The sequence below is a fragment of the Nelumbo nucifera genome, chromosome 8, assembly GCF_055504915.1.
Source record: "Nelumbo nucifera cultivar China Antique chromosome 8, China Antique-T2T, whole genome shotgun sequence".
Lineage (NCBI taxonomy): Eukaryota > Viridiplantae > Streptophyta > Magnoliopsida > Proteales > Nelumbonaceae > Nelumbo > Nelumbo nucifera.
Genome location: NC_142656.1, coordinates 58,615,571 through 58,634,445, shown reverse-complemented (window position 1 = coordinate 58,634,445; position 18,875 = coordinate 58,615,571). Strand labels below are relative to the sequence as shown.

At 40.3% G+C, this 18,875-nt stretch overlaps 1 protein-coding gene across 1 annotated transcript in view; it reads left to right on the top strand.

The window, feature by feature from the left end:
- LOC104612621 (Calcineurin-like metallo-phosphoesterase superfamily protein) overlaps positions 1-18,875 on the top strand; it is a 161,715-nt gene that overhangs the window by 121,039 nt on the left and 21,801 nt on the right. The window contains exons 6-7 of the mRNA XM_010280107.3: positions 14,043-14,102; positions 14,180-14,280. Coding sequence (XP_010278409.1) covers positions 14,043-14,102; positions 14,180-14,280 — 161 coding nt within the window. The remainder of the gene's footprint in view (positions 1-14,042; positions 14,103-14,179; positions 14,281-18,875) is intronic.

Below are 18,875 nucleotides of genomic sequence, written 5' to 3'. Positions count from 1 at the left end.
CTATTTAAGCTAGGTTCAGCACTGTTCAGCAGCAAAAACATCTACCATCAAGTAGGGGGGTGGGGGGCTAATGCAAGAGCACAGACAGGAAAACACTGTAGTCTGAAGCCAAATCCATGAAATTCCAAATGAAGAGAAGATTTTCATAAGATGAGACTTAAATGGGCATGTGAGGAAAAGAAGTGCAGGAAATAATATAGTGCATGGAGGATTTAGGTCTCGGGAGAGGAATGAAATAGGAGATACAACCTTAGAATTTGCAATAGTTTATGATATGAACACATAATGGCATTTAAAATTGGATCAAATACAAGTCAAATAGATGTTTTCCTTAAGAACAAAACAAATTATTTTCAAGGATTGAAAGGTTGACGAGTGAAACGAGTTATTTCACCTGGTCACAATTGTTAAATGGTCAATGTTCCCTTTTTGTCTTGAGCGATAGTTGCAAAGTAGTACTGCTGCAGTAGTCACTAAATTGACATGTCTGAGAGACATAAAAAGAGGATGGAAATGACACTTGTCCAGTACCATGGCCCCCATGTGAGTCAGTTAGAAAGGACCACAATGACATGGCAGCCTCACATCTATTAAAGAACCTTTTCAGTTAGGATGTGCAATCCAATGATTCCTGAAAGCAAAAGGAAGTGGCCATTTTTGTGTTCAACAACTCAATTTTGTTAGGGAGCGCCAAGACAAGACTTCTAGGACTGTATACCATGATATTGCAAGTAGGCTTAAAACTCCCCATCAATGTGCTCCCCTCTTGAGTCTAAACGTATTGTACAAATGATAGCTTTAAACTGTGTGGTAACCCTGGCATGAAACAATTTGGACATAGCAAAAGCATATGATTTCTTGCAAAGAAAATATATCCATGTATAACTTGTATGGTCATCAATGAAGGTTATAAATATCTAAATCCCATTCTGGAAATCACTGGAGATGACCAGACATCACTATGCAGTAACTGAAATAGTGCAATAGCATGAGTAGAAGTAGGAAATGGTAAAACATGACTTTTACTCAAACAACAAGACATGCAAGTTTTATCAACATTCTTTGAAATAGAAGGAGATAAGAGCTAACATCCAGATGAAATAAGTGAGTCAAGTTTGTTTGCAAAAGGGTGGCCTAAATGACGATGCCAAATGTTCAAATCATTATTGCAAGACAAAAAAAGTAGTAGAAAGAAAACAAGAACCGGTTGTTGAAAAAGCAAGCTTCTCAAATTCCAAAGTGAATAGTCATCCCAGTCTATGTCCCTTCCCCTTCACTTCCCCAGTGCATTGATCCTATATCAAACAACCATCATGTGAGAAGGTGATAGTATGACCGTTTTCAACAAGTTGACCAACAAATATTAAATTGGTAGTAAGTTTATGAACAAAAAAGGTTGTAGGCAACTTGAGGAACCATCGTCAGAGCTGTTTACAGATTTCACAGTGGATGACTTGTTGAGGAAGTGGGGTGAGATTGCTAGTTGCACCCAGACCAAAATAGTATTGAGTGTGTCTTGGACCCCCCCCCCCCCACTGGCTGGTTTTTTAAAACTAAACTTTGATGGGAGTAGCTAGGGGAATCCTGGACAATCGGGATTGGAGGTGTGTTTAGGGATGAGAATGGGTTTGTTTCAGCCATGTTTTCAGGTCCAATTGGAGTGGGTGACTCTTTCAGGGCTGAGATCTTAGTAGTTTTGAAAGGAGTCCAAAGAGCTAAGGAGATGAATATAAGAAAACTCATCACTGAAGGGGACTATGAGGTGGTGGTAGGGTGGCTGAATAAAGAAGATAGCAGGTTATGGATGTACAATAATGAGAGGAGGAAATTTAGGTGGCTGGTTCAAGAGATGGAAGTTAAGATTAGCTAGGTGAAAATATCAGCTAACTCTTTTGCTGATGGGTTAGCTAAGCAAGGAGTCAAGAGGGAATCATTGTTTTGGGCACAAGTGTAATTTTCTCAATTTTATATTCCTAGGAGCTCAAGCTCCAATTGGAAGATAAGAAAGTTTATCTTCCTCCATGTAATTACTCTTGTGATTAATTAATGAAATGTTGTTATTGATCAAAAGAAAAAAAGAGCAAGAGGTGGACAAGGTAAGATCATTACAACCTACAATATCAAGTTTCTCACCATTATCTAATGACAATGAGCTTATTAAAAGGAAGAGGGTAAAATAACTAACCACAAGTAGCTTCCGTCATATGATTGGAAGCACCAGAATTTATGACCCAAAGATAACTAGGAGAGGCACAACAGTAGGTAAACTTGCCAGGCAAGTATCATCCGATCCTTTAATTGAAGTCTGATAAGCCTTGTGTTGATTCTCCTTCCCACCTAGTTGATTTCCTTCAAGTGGTCTTGTGGGGAATTTAGTGATGATATATCCAAACTTCTTGCAGTGAGTGCAGGTATTCTTCTTCCTACAGTGGGATAACACATGACCAGATTCTTTGCATTCATAACAATGCACCCTGGATAAGTCCCTCTTTGATTTGGACTTATCTGCTACTAAAAATACAGTTTCTATTCCATCATCATTCTTTGCATTCATAGTTGATTGAGTGATTATCCTGGCCTCTTCTGTAAGCAGCTCACCAAGAATAGTATCAAGTGATGGTACAGTGTCTCTACATAGAATGTTTGATCTTATTACCTCACATTCAAGACGGAGATGCATCAAGAAATGTAATACTTTCCTTCTGTCAAAATGTTCCTTCAGTTTCTTGATACAACAAGCCGAGGACATCTCCCCAATTTTAATAAGCTCATACTCAATCCAAAGATTGACAAACCCAGCATAATATTCTTGAACTTTCCTTTCACCCTGACTATAGGAAAGAATCTCAATTTCAATTTGATATTGTCGTGAGATGTTAAACTGTTGATAAACCTTTTCCAGGTATCCGTACATCCCCTTAGCTGTTTGGAGACCCCTAATAGGGATAGAAAATCTGTAGTGACTGAGCTAAGGATCCAGGATGCAATCTGGGCATTATTAATCTTCCAAGTCTACAACTCCTTTGCATCAGTTGCTTCAGGCATGGTGGTGGCTCCATCAATATAGCCCCCATAGTTGTCAAGGCGTCGCCTAGGCGACTGGGTGCCTTGCCCAAATGCCTTGACTTTTAGCAACTAGGCGCCCTTCTAGGCAACTGGGCGACTAGGTGACTAGGCACCTGCCTAGGCAACAAAAACAAAGCAGGCGCCTTTTATAATGTCATTTATATTGATGTATCTTATTAATGTATGTGTTACTACATTTTATTATATGCTATATATATATATATATATATATATCCATTATTCTTTGTTTAATGTTTTACTATTGAAATTTAAAAGATCAAAGGGTTTTAAGGAGAGAAAAAGAAAAGGAAAAAAAGAAAAGAAAGAGGAAAGAAAGAATAGAATGATAAATTTCTTTTTTTTTCTATTCTCCCTCTCTAATTAAATAAAACAGAAACTCCATCCTTGTTTTTTTTCTATTTTACTTTCTATCTTGAATATTTATCATATAAAGTTAATAGCCTTCTTTAGCTGCTAATTAATATGAATTTGCTCTATTAAATACTTATTATAGTAGTATTATTTTTTAAAATAATGAAATTAATACATGTAAAGAATTTTATCTTTTAGATGTGATGATTTGCCACATACATGCTAAGTGGTATATAAAACTAGGAAATTTAATGTTCTTAATAAAGAGATTTTCTATTTTTTTAATTAACATACATGCTGAATGGTATATAAAACTAGGAAACTAGCCAAAACTCAGTTTTTTATATTATAAGACTTTTATCGCCTAGGCGACACCTAGGAGACTAGGCGACTAGGTGCCCCAATGTCGCCCAGAATCGCCTAGACGCCTTGAAAACTATGATAGCCCCACAAACCCTTTCTTGGAGATTCCTTCACATCTTGGAAATGTAAGAAGCAGCAAACTACTTCAAAATCTTCTACTGAGGCTGAATATAGAGCTATGTCTTTCGTATACAATGAGATTATATGGCTCAAGGCCCTCCTTGATGACCTTGGTTTTTCATTGTCCTCTCTAGTTCCTATTTATGTAGACAATGTTAGTGCCATCAAGATTGACACCAACCTTGTTTTTCATAAGAGAACCACACATATAGAGGTTGATTGCCATTTCATCAGGGATCAGTTTTCTGCTGGGCATATCTTCTGTTTGCTGAAAGATTGTAGCTAAAGTAGTAGAAGAGAGGTGAAGGCAAACAAGTTCTGAGAATGTCGAACTGAGTAACCCAGTCGACAGTACTATTATTTATAGTAGATTACAATACAGTGTTACATGAAATGTCTGGAATGCCCGTGATTCGCGATGAGACACCCAGACTGCTTAAAACACTAAACAGACTTAGGCCCAATAACAAAGGCCAAGTACCTAACAGCTTAAAACCCAATACAAACTAACATGTACACCTATCAGCCGAACCAACAATACATAAAAACAGTCAACTTAACACTCCCCCTCAAATAATCATGTTGTACGGGGTTATGGGCAATGTTGATGGCAGCCTGATTATCACAGTACAACATCATTGGCTTGTCATAATCAATCCCAAGTTCTTTCATCAATGACCTTAGCCACAACAGTTCAGAGACTCCATGTGCCATGGCCCTATATTCTGCTTCTGCTGAGGATCGGGCCACAACTGATTGTTTCTTGCTCCTCCAAGAGACAACATTACCAGCCACCAGACTGCAATACCCTGAAGTAGATCTTTTGTCATCAATATTTCCAGCCCAGTCAGCATCAGTATAGGCTTCAAGTTTCAGATGTCCATGCTTGGTAAACAAGATCCCTTTTCCTGGAGAGCCTTTCAAATGACACAAAATTCGTTCTGCGGCTGCCATATGAGTATCTCGAGGAGCATGCATGAACTAGCTAATACAACTGACAACATATGCAATATCTGGCCGAGTCATGCACAAGTACAGGAGCTTCCCAAGAAGTCTCTGAAAGACCCATTTATCTTCCAACAATGTTCACATCTGAAGAAGAAAGTTTGTGACTAATATCAATAGGAGTTGCAGCTAGTCTAGCACCCATCTTCCCAGTTTTAGAGAGCAAGTCAAGGACATACTTCCTTTGGGAGATAAGAATCCCATCCTTGGATCTAGCAACATCTATGCCAAGGAAGTATCTTAACTCCCCCAGATCCTTAATCTCAAATTATGAACGAAGGAAAGACTTAAGAACACAAATTCCTGAGGCATCATTACCAGTCACAACAATGTCATCAACATACACAATGAGATATACTGTCAGAGATTCACTTCTCTTCCCAAAAGGAGTATGATCTGACTGTGTCTGAGTATAGCCGAATTTAACAAGTGTTGTTCTAAATTTCTCAAACCATGCTCTAGGAGACTATTTGAGGCCATAAAGAGATTTCTTCAATTTGCATACCTTTCCTTGCATATCACTTCCATACATTCCTAGAGGGAGAGACATATAGACCTCCTCATGTAAGTCACCATTGAGAAATGCATTCTTTACATCCAACTGATAAAGGGGCCAATCAAAGTGAGCTGCCAGAGATAAGAGAACCCTCAGAGATGTCATCTTAGCAATAGGAGCAAAGGTCTCCAGGTAATCAATCCCATATGTCTGTGTGTAGCCTTTGGCAACCAGTCTGGCCTTGTACCTCTCAATAGTCCCATCAGCTCGGTATTTAATGATAAAGACCCACTTGCAGCCAACCGGATCCTTCCCTTCAGGCAAATCCACCACTTCCCAAGTATCATTTTTGTGTAGGGCAACCATTTCAGATTTCATGGCATCTCTCCATTCTGGAATTTCAAGAGCTTCTAACACAGACCTAGGAATAGGGTTAGAAGCAACTGAAGAGAGATAGGCAAAGTATGAAGGAGAAAGTAGATCATAAGAAAGGTGTTTGGAAATGCAGTGTGCTCGTTTTCCTTTCCAAACAGCAATGAGAACATTAAAATCCGGGAAAGATGGTTCCAAAGAGGTTGAAACAGCACTTGTTGTCTCATCTGTGATTGGAAGTGTATGAGGCTCATCTGTTGTAAGGGAAACAACCTGCTCATTCCTGGATCTTTGCCTTTGATACACCTTGGAATTGTGGGTACGACGAGGAGGTAAAGAGATAGGAGCACTAGGACAAGGAGAATGAAGTGACTTATCCTCCCTTGATTCATTTGGTGAGGACACAGGCTCATCAAGAGACTCAACTGGGACAGGGAGAGGAAGAGCAAACACTTATGACAAACTCTCCCCCTGTTGACAATGTCCTTCCTGAGAGAACCCATAAAAAAGAGAAAGTTCATCAAAGGTAACATCCATTGAGACATACCGAGTGCCAGTCTTTGGATCAAAACAACAGTAACCCTTTTGTGTGGGGGAATAACCAAGGAAGATGCATTTGTGGGCTTTTGGTTCAAACTTATGTCTCTGGGCACTTGGAATGTGAACATAACAGGTGCAACCAAACACACGGAGAGGAATCGGGAAGAGATCCTTGTCTGGATGGCATACGGTTTATGAGATTGATAGCAGTGAGAACAGCATCACCCCAAAATCTTGTGGGAACATGTGAGGCATACAAAAGGCTCCTTGCAACTTCAACAATATGCCTTTTTTTTCTTTCAGCAACTCCATTTTGTACAGGGGTTCTAACACAAGAACTTTGATGAATAACTTCCATGTCAGAGAGATACAAGGATAAACTCTTCTCAAAATACTCTTTTGCATTTTTAGATCTGAAAATCTTAATTCTGGCATCAAACTAAGTTAAAACAAATTCATGAAATTGCCTCACAAGTCTTGGAACTTCATCACGAGATTTCATTAGGTATATCCAAGTGAATCTAGAAAAATCATCAATAAACAGGATGAAATATCTGTAGCCCCCCATAGAAGATAAGTGGTAAGGCCCCCACACATCAGAGTGCACAATATTAAAAAGAAAAGAAGATCTTTTATTGCTCAAAGGGTAATTGTTTCTACAATGCTTTGATAACTGACACGACTCACAATTAAGACTGGACACACTGATTCCCTTAAACAGTTCAGGAAATAGATGACTTAAAGCAGAAAAAGGCAAATGACCCAAACGACAATGACTCAACATGATTCGACTGACAGACTCTGAAGAGGTAGAACCAAAGGCAGCATTCTTAGGATGATCAAGGCATTGTCCAGGAGTGTCAAGCAAGTATGTTCCATTCGCTTCATGGCCACTCCCAATCACCTTCCGAGACTCCAGATCCTGAAAAACACAGTGAGAAGGGAAAAATGTTACACAACAATTCAATGACTTGGTTAAGCTACTTACAGATAACAAATTGGTATTTAATCTAGGTACATGAAGGGTGGAAGATAGAAGTAAGGAGTCCGTAGCCTTGACAGTTCCCTTGCCAGAAATAGAGGCAAGAGAGCCATCGACTAAGGTGATTCTGTCACGACCAGGAAGCAAATCATATGAAACAAACAAAGTGGAAAGGTTGGTCATGTGATCAGAAGCACCTGAGTCTATGATCCAAGGGGTCTTAGGATTACCTGAGGTGGTTGCATGGTTAGCAGAAGCTCTTATACCTGAGTGAGCAAATGCAGTGGTGGCTGAACTTCCTGAAGGATTAGATGATGAAGTCACTCTTTCAAGATGACTGATCATCTTTCCAAACTTTTCATACTCAACTTTCATGACTGCCAACTGTGCACAAGCATACTCAACTTTCTGGAATCGAACAGAAACAAGCCCGGGATGTAATTTCCAGCACTTGTCCTTGGTGTGCTTCGGCTTCTTGCAATATTCACAGACAACCTCCTTCTTTCCAGTGCCACTGGGAGCCCCTATAACTCCTTTGGGTTTAACCCCCATATTTGCAAATGCATTAGTGCCAACTCCTTGAACCTGTACCTGTCTTCTGCTTTCTTCACTGCTGACTAAAGCATATGCTTGTGATAATGAGACACTTTCCTTGGACAGAATATTTTGTTTTGTGATGTCATATTCAAGGTTTAGCCCAGTTAGGAACTAAAAAACCCTGTTCCTTTCAACTAATTTCCCGTAGGTTTCTGCATCTTTGGGAGTATCCCAAGTCACAACCTCTATCAGATCAATTTCTTGCCACAGATATTTCAAGGTTGAGAAATATGCCACAAGGGATTTCTCCCCTGTCTTAGATTCTTCACATCACTCCTTAGTTTATAGGCTCTGGCTACATTCAGTTTCTAGGAGTAGGTTTCTGCAACACTATCCCAGATTTCCTTAGCTGAGTTCATCCAGAGATAATGTTGACTAATATGTGGCTGCATTGAATTCACGAGCCACCCAATCACGGTGTAATTCTCTTGCACCCATTTCTCATAAGAGGGATCATCCTCTGGGGGAGCTTTCTTGCTCCCAGAGATAAACCCCCACTTTCCTCTACTACAAATACGAATTTTCATGGATTGTGACCATGCCAAATAGTTGGTTCCATCCAGTTTCACTGTGGTTACAGCCAACAAAGAATCAGTTGGGGTTCCCAAAGTATGTCCATATTCAGCAGTACTCTTGCTCTCAATATCTGAGAAGTCCATCATGTAAAAGCTTCAATTAGGGTTTCGATAAGCCTCCACTAGTGTACTGGTTGTTGATGAACTCAGATAGAGTTGAATCGACAACAAACGCAGCAACTCACAAACTCAGTTCAGACCTGACAACCGTGAGAACCAAGTTCGGTGGCAGCTCTTTCAAGAGAAGACCTGATTCAGCCTTCAAGAGACAACCAGAAGACCTCCAAACCCTATGTATCCGATTGGAGTTCCTTTCTAGTTAGGGATTCTAGGTTCCCAACAATAATTGCCCCAAAGAGAGCAAAATACAGTCCACAGTGAATTAAGAGGCCTTTTTATAAACACTATGTATGCAGCAGTCAACACCCCACTGTTAACTAGTAGGAATCACTTCAAGAGCACTCCGTATAGGTCCAAGAAGTAACTGAACTGAAGTAGAGACTCGTACCACTGAGTCTAAACAAGTTTCGGCCACTTGGCAGTCCAACAAGATAAGAAATTAACCCAGAAATCTCTGAGTTAAATCAGGCCAATAACAGTCGAACAACAGAGCAGATATAGAGGGGTTTCGAGTACTTTAACAGCTCCCCAAATCAGAAAAAATAACCCAGTAATAACTGAAGCAACTTATAGTTGTATGAATCTCTGATTTGAGCTTCAAATCAGGCCGAACAATCCTTCTCTCTGATTCTTCCTAGTCACCGAACTATTCTCCAAGCGAATAGAGTCTTGGGCACCCTCCAATGACCTCCAAGAATCAGGCAAATGAGTCTAAACGTGAGTAAGAAACAAAATCAGCAATGGGGTGCCGAGTAGTACAAGAACGGATAGGCTTATGAAGAGCAATAGGAGGATCCAAATCAGAAGTATGTGTGTTAGGATTACCTTGGATTGCAAAGATAGATTGATCCGAGTCCAACTGGTTGCTGTCATGAGTTTGAGGCCCCTTTTTCCTTCTATTGTAGGTGATTTTTATATCTTTTTGTTGCCTACTAGAACCCTCAAAAACATCTGTAGTATCAGGAGAGGAAGCAGGCACAGTGGGAGCCTCACTAGGTTCACCAGGGATGCCACAACAAGGAGGAGTAGAAGGAGAGGATGGAAGGCCCGAGGCAGATAGAGGAACAAAAAAGAAGGGAGAATAAGAATCCTCTTCCATCCCACTAGTCTCCCCCTGAAGAGGATTCTGGGAAGACCGAAAGTAGGGTTGAAACTCAAAAAAGACCACATCTCTGGTGACATACTTTCTCTTGGTGACAAGATCATAACACTTGTAACCCTTTTGTGTAGGAGAGTACCCCAAAAAGACTCCTCTTGTAGCCCTAGGATCCAACTTGGTCTCCTTTGGATCCTTTCCATGTATAAAACATACACAACCAAAGACCCTAGGAGGAAGAGGAAAGTCTGGAAGGGTAGGCCATAGAACAGAGAAAGGGGTTTTCATACCCAACACCTTAGATGGCATCTGATTTATCATATATGATGCAGTAAGTACTGAGACCAGTAGTGCTTAGGAAATTTGTGCTGGAATAGTAAGACTCGAGCTATCTCCAATAGATGTCTATTCTTGCGCTCAGCAACCCCATTCTGTTGAGGGGTATTAGCACAAGATGATTGATGTAGCATGCCAACATCTTCCATGAACAAGTTCAAGGATTTTTCAAAATATTCAGTAGCATTATCTGACCGGAATTGCTTAATCTTCTTGTCAAATTGTGTTTCAATCATTTTGCAAAATGCCATGGTTATCCGTGGCACTTCATCTCGTCCTTTTAACAGGTAGATCCATGTGCATCGAGAGTAGTGGTCAATAAAACTGATAAAATAACGAAAGCCATCAATAGAAACAATAGGTGAAGGGCCCCAAACATCAGAATGAACCAAATCAAAAGGAGCTTGAATTTCATTACTGGAAATTGGATAAACAGTTCGACATTGTTTTGACAGTTGACATACTTCACAGACTAAACTCTAACTTGAAATGCCCTTAAACAATTTGGGAAACAACACTTGCAATGATGAAAAAGGTAAATGACCTAGTCTAGCATGCCACAGATGCAACCTAGCTATTGACTCCACATTCTCTGGACCACTCGCAACAGATGCTTGTAAGGCTGAACCGATGTCTGCATCAAAATAGTAGAGGCCTCCATACTCATGACCGCTCCCAATCGTTCTCCTCGTCAATCTGTCCTGAAAGACACAATGAGTAGGAAAAAAGGTTATGCTACAGTTCAAATTTTTGGTAAGTTTTGAAACAGACAAAAGGTTTGAGGTAAGACTAGGAACATGCAAAACTGATTTAAGAGAGAGGTCCTTGCTTAGCCACCCCTTTGCCAAAGATGGTGGAGAAAGACCCGTCAGCAACTCTCATCTTATCCTGACCAGACAACAAGTGATATGAAGAGAATAAGGAGGACATATGTGTCATGTGGTCAGTTGCACCAGAATCAATAACCCAAGACGTAGAGTCAATAGGACTAGTTGCACTAAAGGCAGAGACTATACCGGATCTGGCAAGAGAGGAGGAAGCAAAAGAGTTACTCCTTAGACGGGCTAAAGCCCGGCCAAGGACCTCTACCTCATCTGCAGTGAAGCCCAAGGTACCGGTTCCGGAGGAATTAGCAACCTGCCCCATGGAAGAAGAAGCCATTGTTGGTATACTCTGTGAGCTATCACCATTGTTACTAGTGACAAGGTTCCCACTTGTCGCTTGACCCTTCTGTCCTTTCTTGTCTTTTCTCAATGCAGCTGGCTTCAGGTGAGGATATAGGACCCAACACTTTTCTTTTACATGTCTTTCACCTCCACAATGAGTGCACTTGAGATGCCTTTTGTCTGGATATCTGTTCCCCTTTTGATTTGTAGAAATCAGGGCTGAATGTTCTATAGATTGTTCAAGTGGGTGCTTCTGAGTGTCAACTTGCATCTCTTTTCTCCTGACCTCTTCATTCCTTACCAGATAATAAACATGATGTAACTTGGGCATTTCATCTCTTCCAAGAATTTGTGACCTTATGCCCTCATACACTGGGTCCAGGCCAGTCAAGAACTTAAAGGCTCTGCTCTCTTCAATCTGCTTATCATGTCTCTCCTTGTCCCTGGCATTCTCCCAATCTAGAATCAAGTGGTGATCAAACTCTTCCCACAGTCCTAGAGTTGCAAAATATGTTGCAACTGTCATATCCCCTTGCCTTAAAGCAGCAATGTCTTGGTTCAACCTGTAAATTCTAGCATTGTTTTTCTTCTGTCCATAGGTTTTTGACACTTTTTCCCAAATCTTAGCTGCTGTGGGAAAATGTTGAACAGTCCTGGCAACTCGAGGAGTCATAGAAGCAAGCAGCCAGGACATAACTGTGGCATTCTCCTTGCGCCACACTGCATACTCCACACTGCCAACTTCGGGTTCCTTCTTCTTCCCATCTAAATAACCTGTGAGTTCACGGGAAGTAATAAAAAGCATTGCAGAAACAGACCACTCCCTGAAGTTGTATTCATCCAGCAACACACTTGTAATCTGCAAGCTGTGCAGATTCGGGTTCTCCAGATTTGAAGACCTCCCACCAGGTCTGTTATCCCTAGAAGAGACCTCTCCGGATATTGAAGACATCTTGGATGCAGACTTTGTGTATATAACACTGTTTCAGACTAGCCGAAGTGGTGACAGTCCTGGAGTGGACTAGTTACAGCACCAATAAGAATTCTGTGAACAAGTAACCGACCTGAAACTGAGAGCTCTCCACACTGCACTATGCAGACTTCACTTGGGCTTCAACTTCTGCAACTGTAGAGAGTGCTCACCCCTACGACCAATACTAGGACTACTGAAATCAGTCCTCAACCTAGGTCTGTCCTATACAGACCTCTCTTAGCAGCCGAATGGCTACTAACTAATAGAAGCAGTCTAGTAGGGCATCAACTTCTGGGTCTTACCTCCATTGTGCCCTACAACCAAGAGAAACCCTAGGTTCAAACCATGTTCTGTTCTATGGCAACCCTAGGGTTTTTCTGCAGCAACCAAGAAGAAAAAAAAAGAAGAGAAAGCAAGCAAGAGAGAAGAGTTGGCGTCGGCTGTAACCAGAAGATCGCTCAATGCTCTGATACCATGTTTGCTGAAAGATTGTAGCTGAAGTAGTAGAAGAGAGGTGAAGGCAAACAAGTTCTGAGAATGTCGAACTGAGTAACCCAATCGACAATACTATTATTTATAGTAGATTACAATACAGTGTTACATGAAATGTCTAGAATGCTCCTGATTAGTGATGGGACACCCAGACTGCTTAAAACACTAAACAGACTTAGGCCCAATAACAAAGGCCCAGTACCTAACAGCTTAAAACCCAATACAAACTAACATGTACACCTATCAGCCGAACCAACAATACATAAAAACAGTCAACTTAACATCTTCAACTTTACAGCTTGCTGATCTCTTCACAAAAGCCATCATGTACTCACCACCAGTTTCTAGATGACAAACTGATGCTTATACCTCGGCATCAGTTTGAGGGTTAGTGTAGAGCCTGATTTGTGTTGTATACACTTTCTTTCCTTTTTTTTGGCTCTTGGGAGCACCTCTTTATGTTGCATCATATATACAATATTATATTTCTCTTTATTCTTTCTTGTGAAGGACATAGTTGTCCTTTCTCAGTCTTGTACAGAATTCACATATAAGATAATTTCTTTGGGTGTGTGACACACTGAACACACCCTTTCATTCTGGTTTTCCCTCTTGCTTGAACTGTGTTAACAGGGAAACCCAATTTCTCCAACAGTCAAAACTTTTGCTTGGTTGGTGGCTTTGAAAGGCTTTCAGCTTGCTAGAAGGTGCTATTTATGTGAATCTGAAATTGAAGATGTTCTGTATCTATGTCATGGATGTGGTTCCACAAGGTTCATTTGGGTTTCTTCTCTAGGCTCTTCAAAGTTGCTATTTGGGTTCCCATTTTGCGAAAGAAATTTCCTTTTGGCCTGTATCGCAAGGAAGCAAGAAGTCTAAGATTTTATAGAGATATGTTCCATTTGCAGTTTGTTGCAAGTGGAAAAAAAAGGAATTAGCAAATATTTGAAGGCAAATCAAGAATTAAGGAAAAATTATGTTTGGGAATTGGAAATAAATTGATAGATTTGATTCTGCTTTTACCAGAATTTTCAGATGCTTCAAAGAGTCTTTTGGGTCAAGCATTTAGTCATATCTTGAGTTAGAAGATGGGGTGTGATGTTTTGTTTTGTTTCCTTTTCTTCACTTTGGGTGATTCCTCATCACCTGCTTTGTTGTACTTTCTTTTCAAGTTTGATATTTATTATCAAAAAAAAAGAATCTAGGTCATTTTCAGTTATTAAATGACCCTACTAGCAGCAGAGTTCCAAATGACACTCTGAAGCATCTGATTTACAAATTACATGAATTTGTTCTTTTCCGGAATGATTAGCTTTTATTCAGTTTTGTAACTGGATCATTGCATTTGACATATCTATTTTGAATCTTTAGGGGCTCCACAAGGAAAACTTACTTCAACATCATGGAATTTTATAAGAAATATATCCATGGGTAAATGACCTTGATCTTTACATTAATACTGTGTAATACCTCTCCAATTCTTATTAGATGCTTTTCTTTTCATCTAGATATTAGGCCATATCCGAAGGTTTTGTTGACACATATCCCTTTGTATCGATCTGATTGGACTCCATGTGGCATTCACCGTTCTTCCCCAATTATTAACCAGGTAAAGTGCTACAGTTCTCTTAGTCTTGTTATGTTTTCTATTCTGGTCTTCTTTTTAGGTGAGATTTTCTGTTCATCAACATATTTTCAAGTTATCCTTGTGAAGGGAGGTTTGGTAAAATCATTCTTATTTATGGTTACTTTTTCTGTGTTGTCAATGTGCTAAGGGGATGAGTTGGATGACTAATTGTTTTAGCCTCCTTAACCAATGCAGTGCTGATATCTAGGCACTGACTAGCAGCCACAAAAAGATTTCTAAATGTAAGATAACGATGTAATCTTATATATAATTTAAATGCAGTGGTAGATTTATGGATGGATGCTTTAGAAACAAGAGATTTTAATATTTTTTGAAGATAAATAAAGAAAAAAATTGTTGCTAAAGATAAAAGCAATTACAACTTAAATAGGTCACAAGAGGTCACCCCCATCAAAAAAGGGAAAACAAAAAGCAGACTTCAAAGTAACAAACACAAATACACCAAGACTTTTTAAGAATTCAGAGTACACCAAAAATGAACCCCAAAGTCTTCGTTCTTTAGACCTTGAAATTTTGGCAGTATCAACACCCATCCTCCAATCACTGAAGAACTGCTTAATGCCACCACCTCTTCCATCCTTTTCTTCTTATTCTCGAAAATCCTTCTGTTTCTTTACTTCCATAATTCCCAGCAAACAGCAAAGAGAATGCAACTCCACAGAAGTTTGATCTTAGGACCACCCTGTATTCTTGGCCAGCACCCAAAATTTTCAGACTGATCTGAAATTGATCACATGTCCACTTTAAACAGCTTGGAAAAATAGGACCAAATTGGGTTTATAAAGCTGCATTGGTTCAACAGAGGAATAATATTTTCCTCTCTGGCCAGACATAGTACAAATCTTCTTGGAAATTGAAAACATCTATCCTTTAAAATGTCCTGTGTTAATATGCATCCTCTGGCTATCAGCCATGCAAAGGCTTCCACCCTTGGGGGCACTGGTCCCCCCACACTCCCCTAATTGAATCAGCCTTCACCTGATTTCTGATCAATATGGAGTACACTGACTTGGCTGTGAACTTGCTATCCTTGCGTTCTTTCCACCACCTGATGTCTGCAGCTGAGGGATTGATTTTCATTGATTGTAATTTTGACAGCAGTTCCAAACACTCCTCCATCTCCTAGTTGAAAAGAGGCCTTCTAAAATTTTGAGTCCAAACCACGGATCCATTAATTATTCCATAACAATCAGCAGCCGAAGAAGAAGAAGAAGAAGATTTGAGAAAGGCGGCATGCCTACTTCAGCCGGCCCTACAATCTTATATAGATTATTATAAAATAATATTACATGAATGGACTAGAATGCCCCTGATTAGTGATGGGACACCTAGACAAATAAAACAAATAAAGCATTAAACAAGTTTAGGCCCAATAACTAAGAACTTAAGACACAAATATGACTAACATAAACACTAAAACAGCCGAACCAACACTCCCCCTCAAGCTAAGCATGGATGTCAGTCATGTTTAGCTTGCCAAGTAAGTCTGAGAACTTCGTTGAAGCTAGTCCTTTAGTTAAGACATCTGCAATCTGCATCTCGGAAGGAGTACAAGGAATGCAGAGTTCTCCTGAAACGATTCTTTCTCTAACGAAGTGTCGGTCAATCTCAATGTGCTTCGTTCTATCATGTTGCACTGAGTTATTTGCAATGTTGATAGCAGCTTTGTTGTCACAGTACAGCCTGAGAGGACACTCGACCTTTATCCCGAGCTCACCAAGAAGGGTCCTAAGCCACAGTAGTTCAGCAACACCATGAGCCATTGCTCGATATTCAGCCTCTGCACTTGATCTAGCAACCACATTCTGCTTTTTACTTCGCCATGTAACCAGATCTCCTCCAACAAACGTGCAATACCCAAAAGTAGACCTCCTGTCTCCAACAGAGCCAGCCCAATCTGCATCAGTATACGCTTCAATTTCAATTTTATTGTGTTTTTTGAACAGAATTCCCTTTCCTGGGCAAGTCTTCAAGTACCTAAGAATTCTTTCCACTGCTCTCATATGAGGAATCTTTGGAGAGTGCATGAACTGGCTGACAACATGTACAACATAAGCAATATCTGGTCGAGTGAGAGATAGATATTATCAACTTTCCTACCAGTTTTTGGTATCTTTCTTTATCAAAATAGTCCTCTCCAACTGATTCCTGTAGACCATGGTTATGTTCTATTGGAGTATCTGCTAGTCTACACCCCATTATACCTATCTCCCCTAGAAGGTCAAGGACATACTTCCGCTGACATATATAGATGCCCTCTTGTGACCTAGCAACTTCAATTCCAAGGAAGTATCTCAGATGGCCCAAGTCTTTAATCTCAAACTCAGAAGCCAAGAACTCCTTTAATCTTTTTATCTCTTCCAGATCATCTCCTGTAATCACCATATCATCCACATAAACGATGAGTACCGTAAGTCGGCCATTCTGTTTCCTTATGAACAAAGTATGATTTGCACCACTTTGAGTGTATCCCACTCTCTTCATGGCCCCACAAAGTCTCTCAAACCAAGCCCGAGGAGACTACTAAAGGCCATATAATGCTTTCCTCAGTTTACATACTTTCCCATCAAAGACATAACCTGGTGGAGAATCCATGAATACCTCTTCACGTAGATCACCATTTAGAAAAGCGTTCTTCACATCCAACTGATGTAGCTCCATTGAGAAATTTGTAGCTAATGACAATAAGACCCGGATTGTGTTGAGCTTCGCGACTAGAGCAAAGGTCTCTTTGTAGTCAATCCCTTCTTTTTGAGTTGTAAAATACCTATACGATTCTAGGTTAAAGTAGAGAAGAAGAAAAGAAAGAAGAAGAAGAGAGGAAGAAGAATAAGAAGAAGAAGAATTCGGTCAGATTGAGAAAATCAGTCCACCTCTAGCCGACCCACTTGTATTTATCTCAAATAATATAGTTACAAGAAAGACCATATTGTCCCTCATAAGTGATGGGACACATAACTTAAACTTAAACAAAATAGACCTTTCACTCTCAAATAGATAAACCCAAATGACCAAAATACCCCTATTTTGTGTACTCTAACACACCCCTCAAGATGGAGAGTGTATGTCATATAGTCCCAGCTTGTCACAAATATAATCTACTCTGCCCCGAGACAATCCCTTTGTAAAGAGATCTGCCCACTGATTTCCTGAGCTCACATGAGATGTGGTTACCACTCCACTTATCACTTTCTCTCACAAAGTGACAATCGACCTCAATATGCTTGGTTCTCTCATGGAAGACTAGGTTGGAAGAGATATGAACAACAACTTGGTTATCATAGTATAGTCTCATAGGTTTGTCAACCAAGAACCCCATCTCTTGTAGCAAGTTCTTCAACCATACTAGTTCACATGTGGTATGAGCCATAGCTCCGTACTTAGCTTTTGCACTACTCCTTGCCACCACTGTTTGTTTCTTGCTCTTCCAAGTTACAAGATTGCCACCAAGGAAGGTACAATATCCTGTAGTTGATCTCCTGGCTGATATAGAACCAGCCCAATCAGCATCTGTATACCCTACTATTTCAAAAGTCCGTCCACTTCGGTATAGCAAACCACGACCTGGAGCACCCTTCAGGTACCTAACAATCCTTAGAACTGCTTCCCAATGAGGAATCCGAGGATGTTGCATAAACTGACTCACCATACTAACAGCAAATGATATATTTGGTCGGGTAATAGTCAGATAATTCAACTTTCCCACCAACCTCCTGTATCTTCCAGGATCATCAAACTCTTCACCTGCATCAACACTCAACTTGACATTAAGTTCCATAGGAGTCTCTGCTGGTTTAGCACCTAACAGTCTTGTTTCTTCAAGTAGATCAAGAACATATTTTCTTTGACATAAGTTAATTCCATGCCTTGACCTTGCAACTTCTATTCCCAGAAAGTACTTCAGCTTACCCAAATCTTTCGTATTGAAGTGGTCCTATAGGAATTTCTTCAACCTGTCAATCCCGTTACTGTGACTCCCAATTATGACAATATCATCCACATACACCACTAGCAAGATTTTCCCATCTTTTGAATCATGGTTGAACACAGAATGGTCTACGTAACACTGTTTCATCCCAAAGTCTTTCACTACTTCACTGAACCTGCCAAACCAAGGACGTGGAGATTGTTTCAGTCCATAAATTGCCTTTTTGAGTCTACAAACCTTACCATCCTCCCCCTGAGCAACAAACCCTGGCGGTTGCTCCATATACACTTCCTCGATGAGATCACCATGTTGGAAAGCATTTTTTATGTCAAGTTGCACAAGAGGTCAATCATACATAGGAGCTAATCAACACCCGAACTGAACCAATTATAGCCACAGGAGAAAATGTCTCCATATAGTCCACACTATACAGCTGAGAATAGCCCTTGGCCACTAACCTGGCCTTCAATCGCTCCACACTGCCATCTGGAAGATACTTCACTGTGTATACCCACTTACACCCAACAGCAAGCTTACCAGGAGGAAGAGCAATGGGTTCCCACGTGTGATTGTGTTGTAGAGCAGAGAGTTCCTCTTCCATGGCTTGCCACCACCCTGGGGAGGTAAG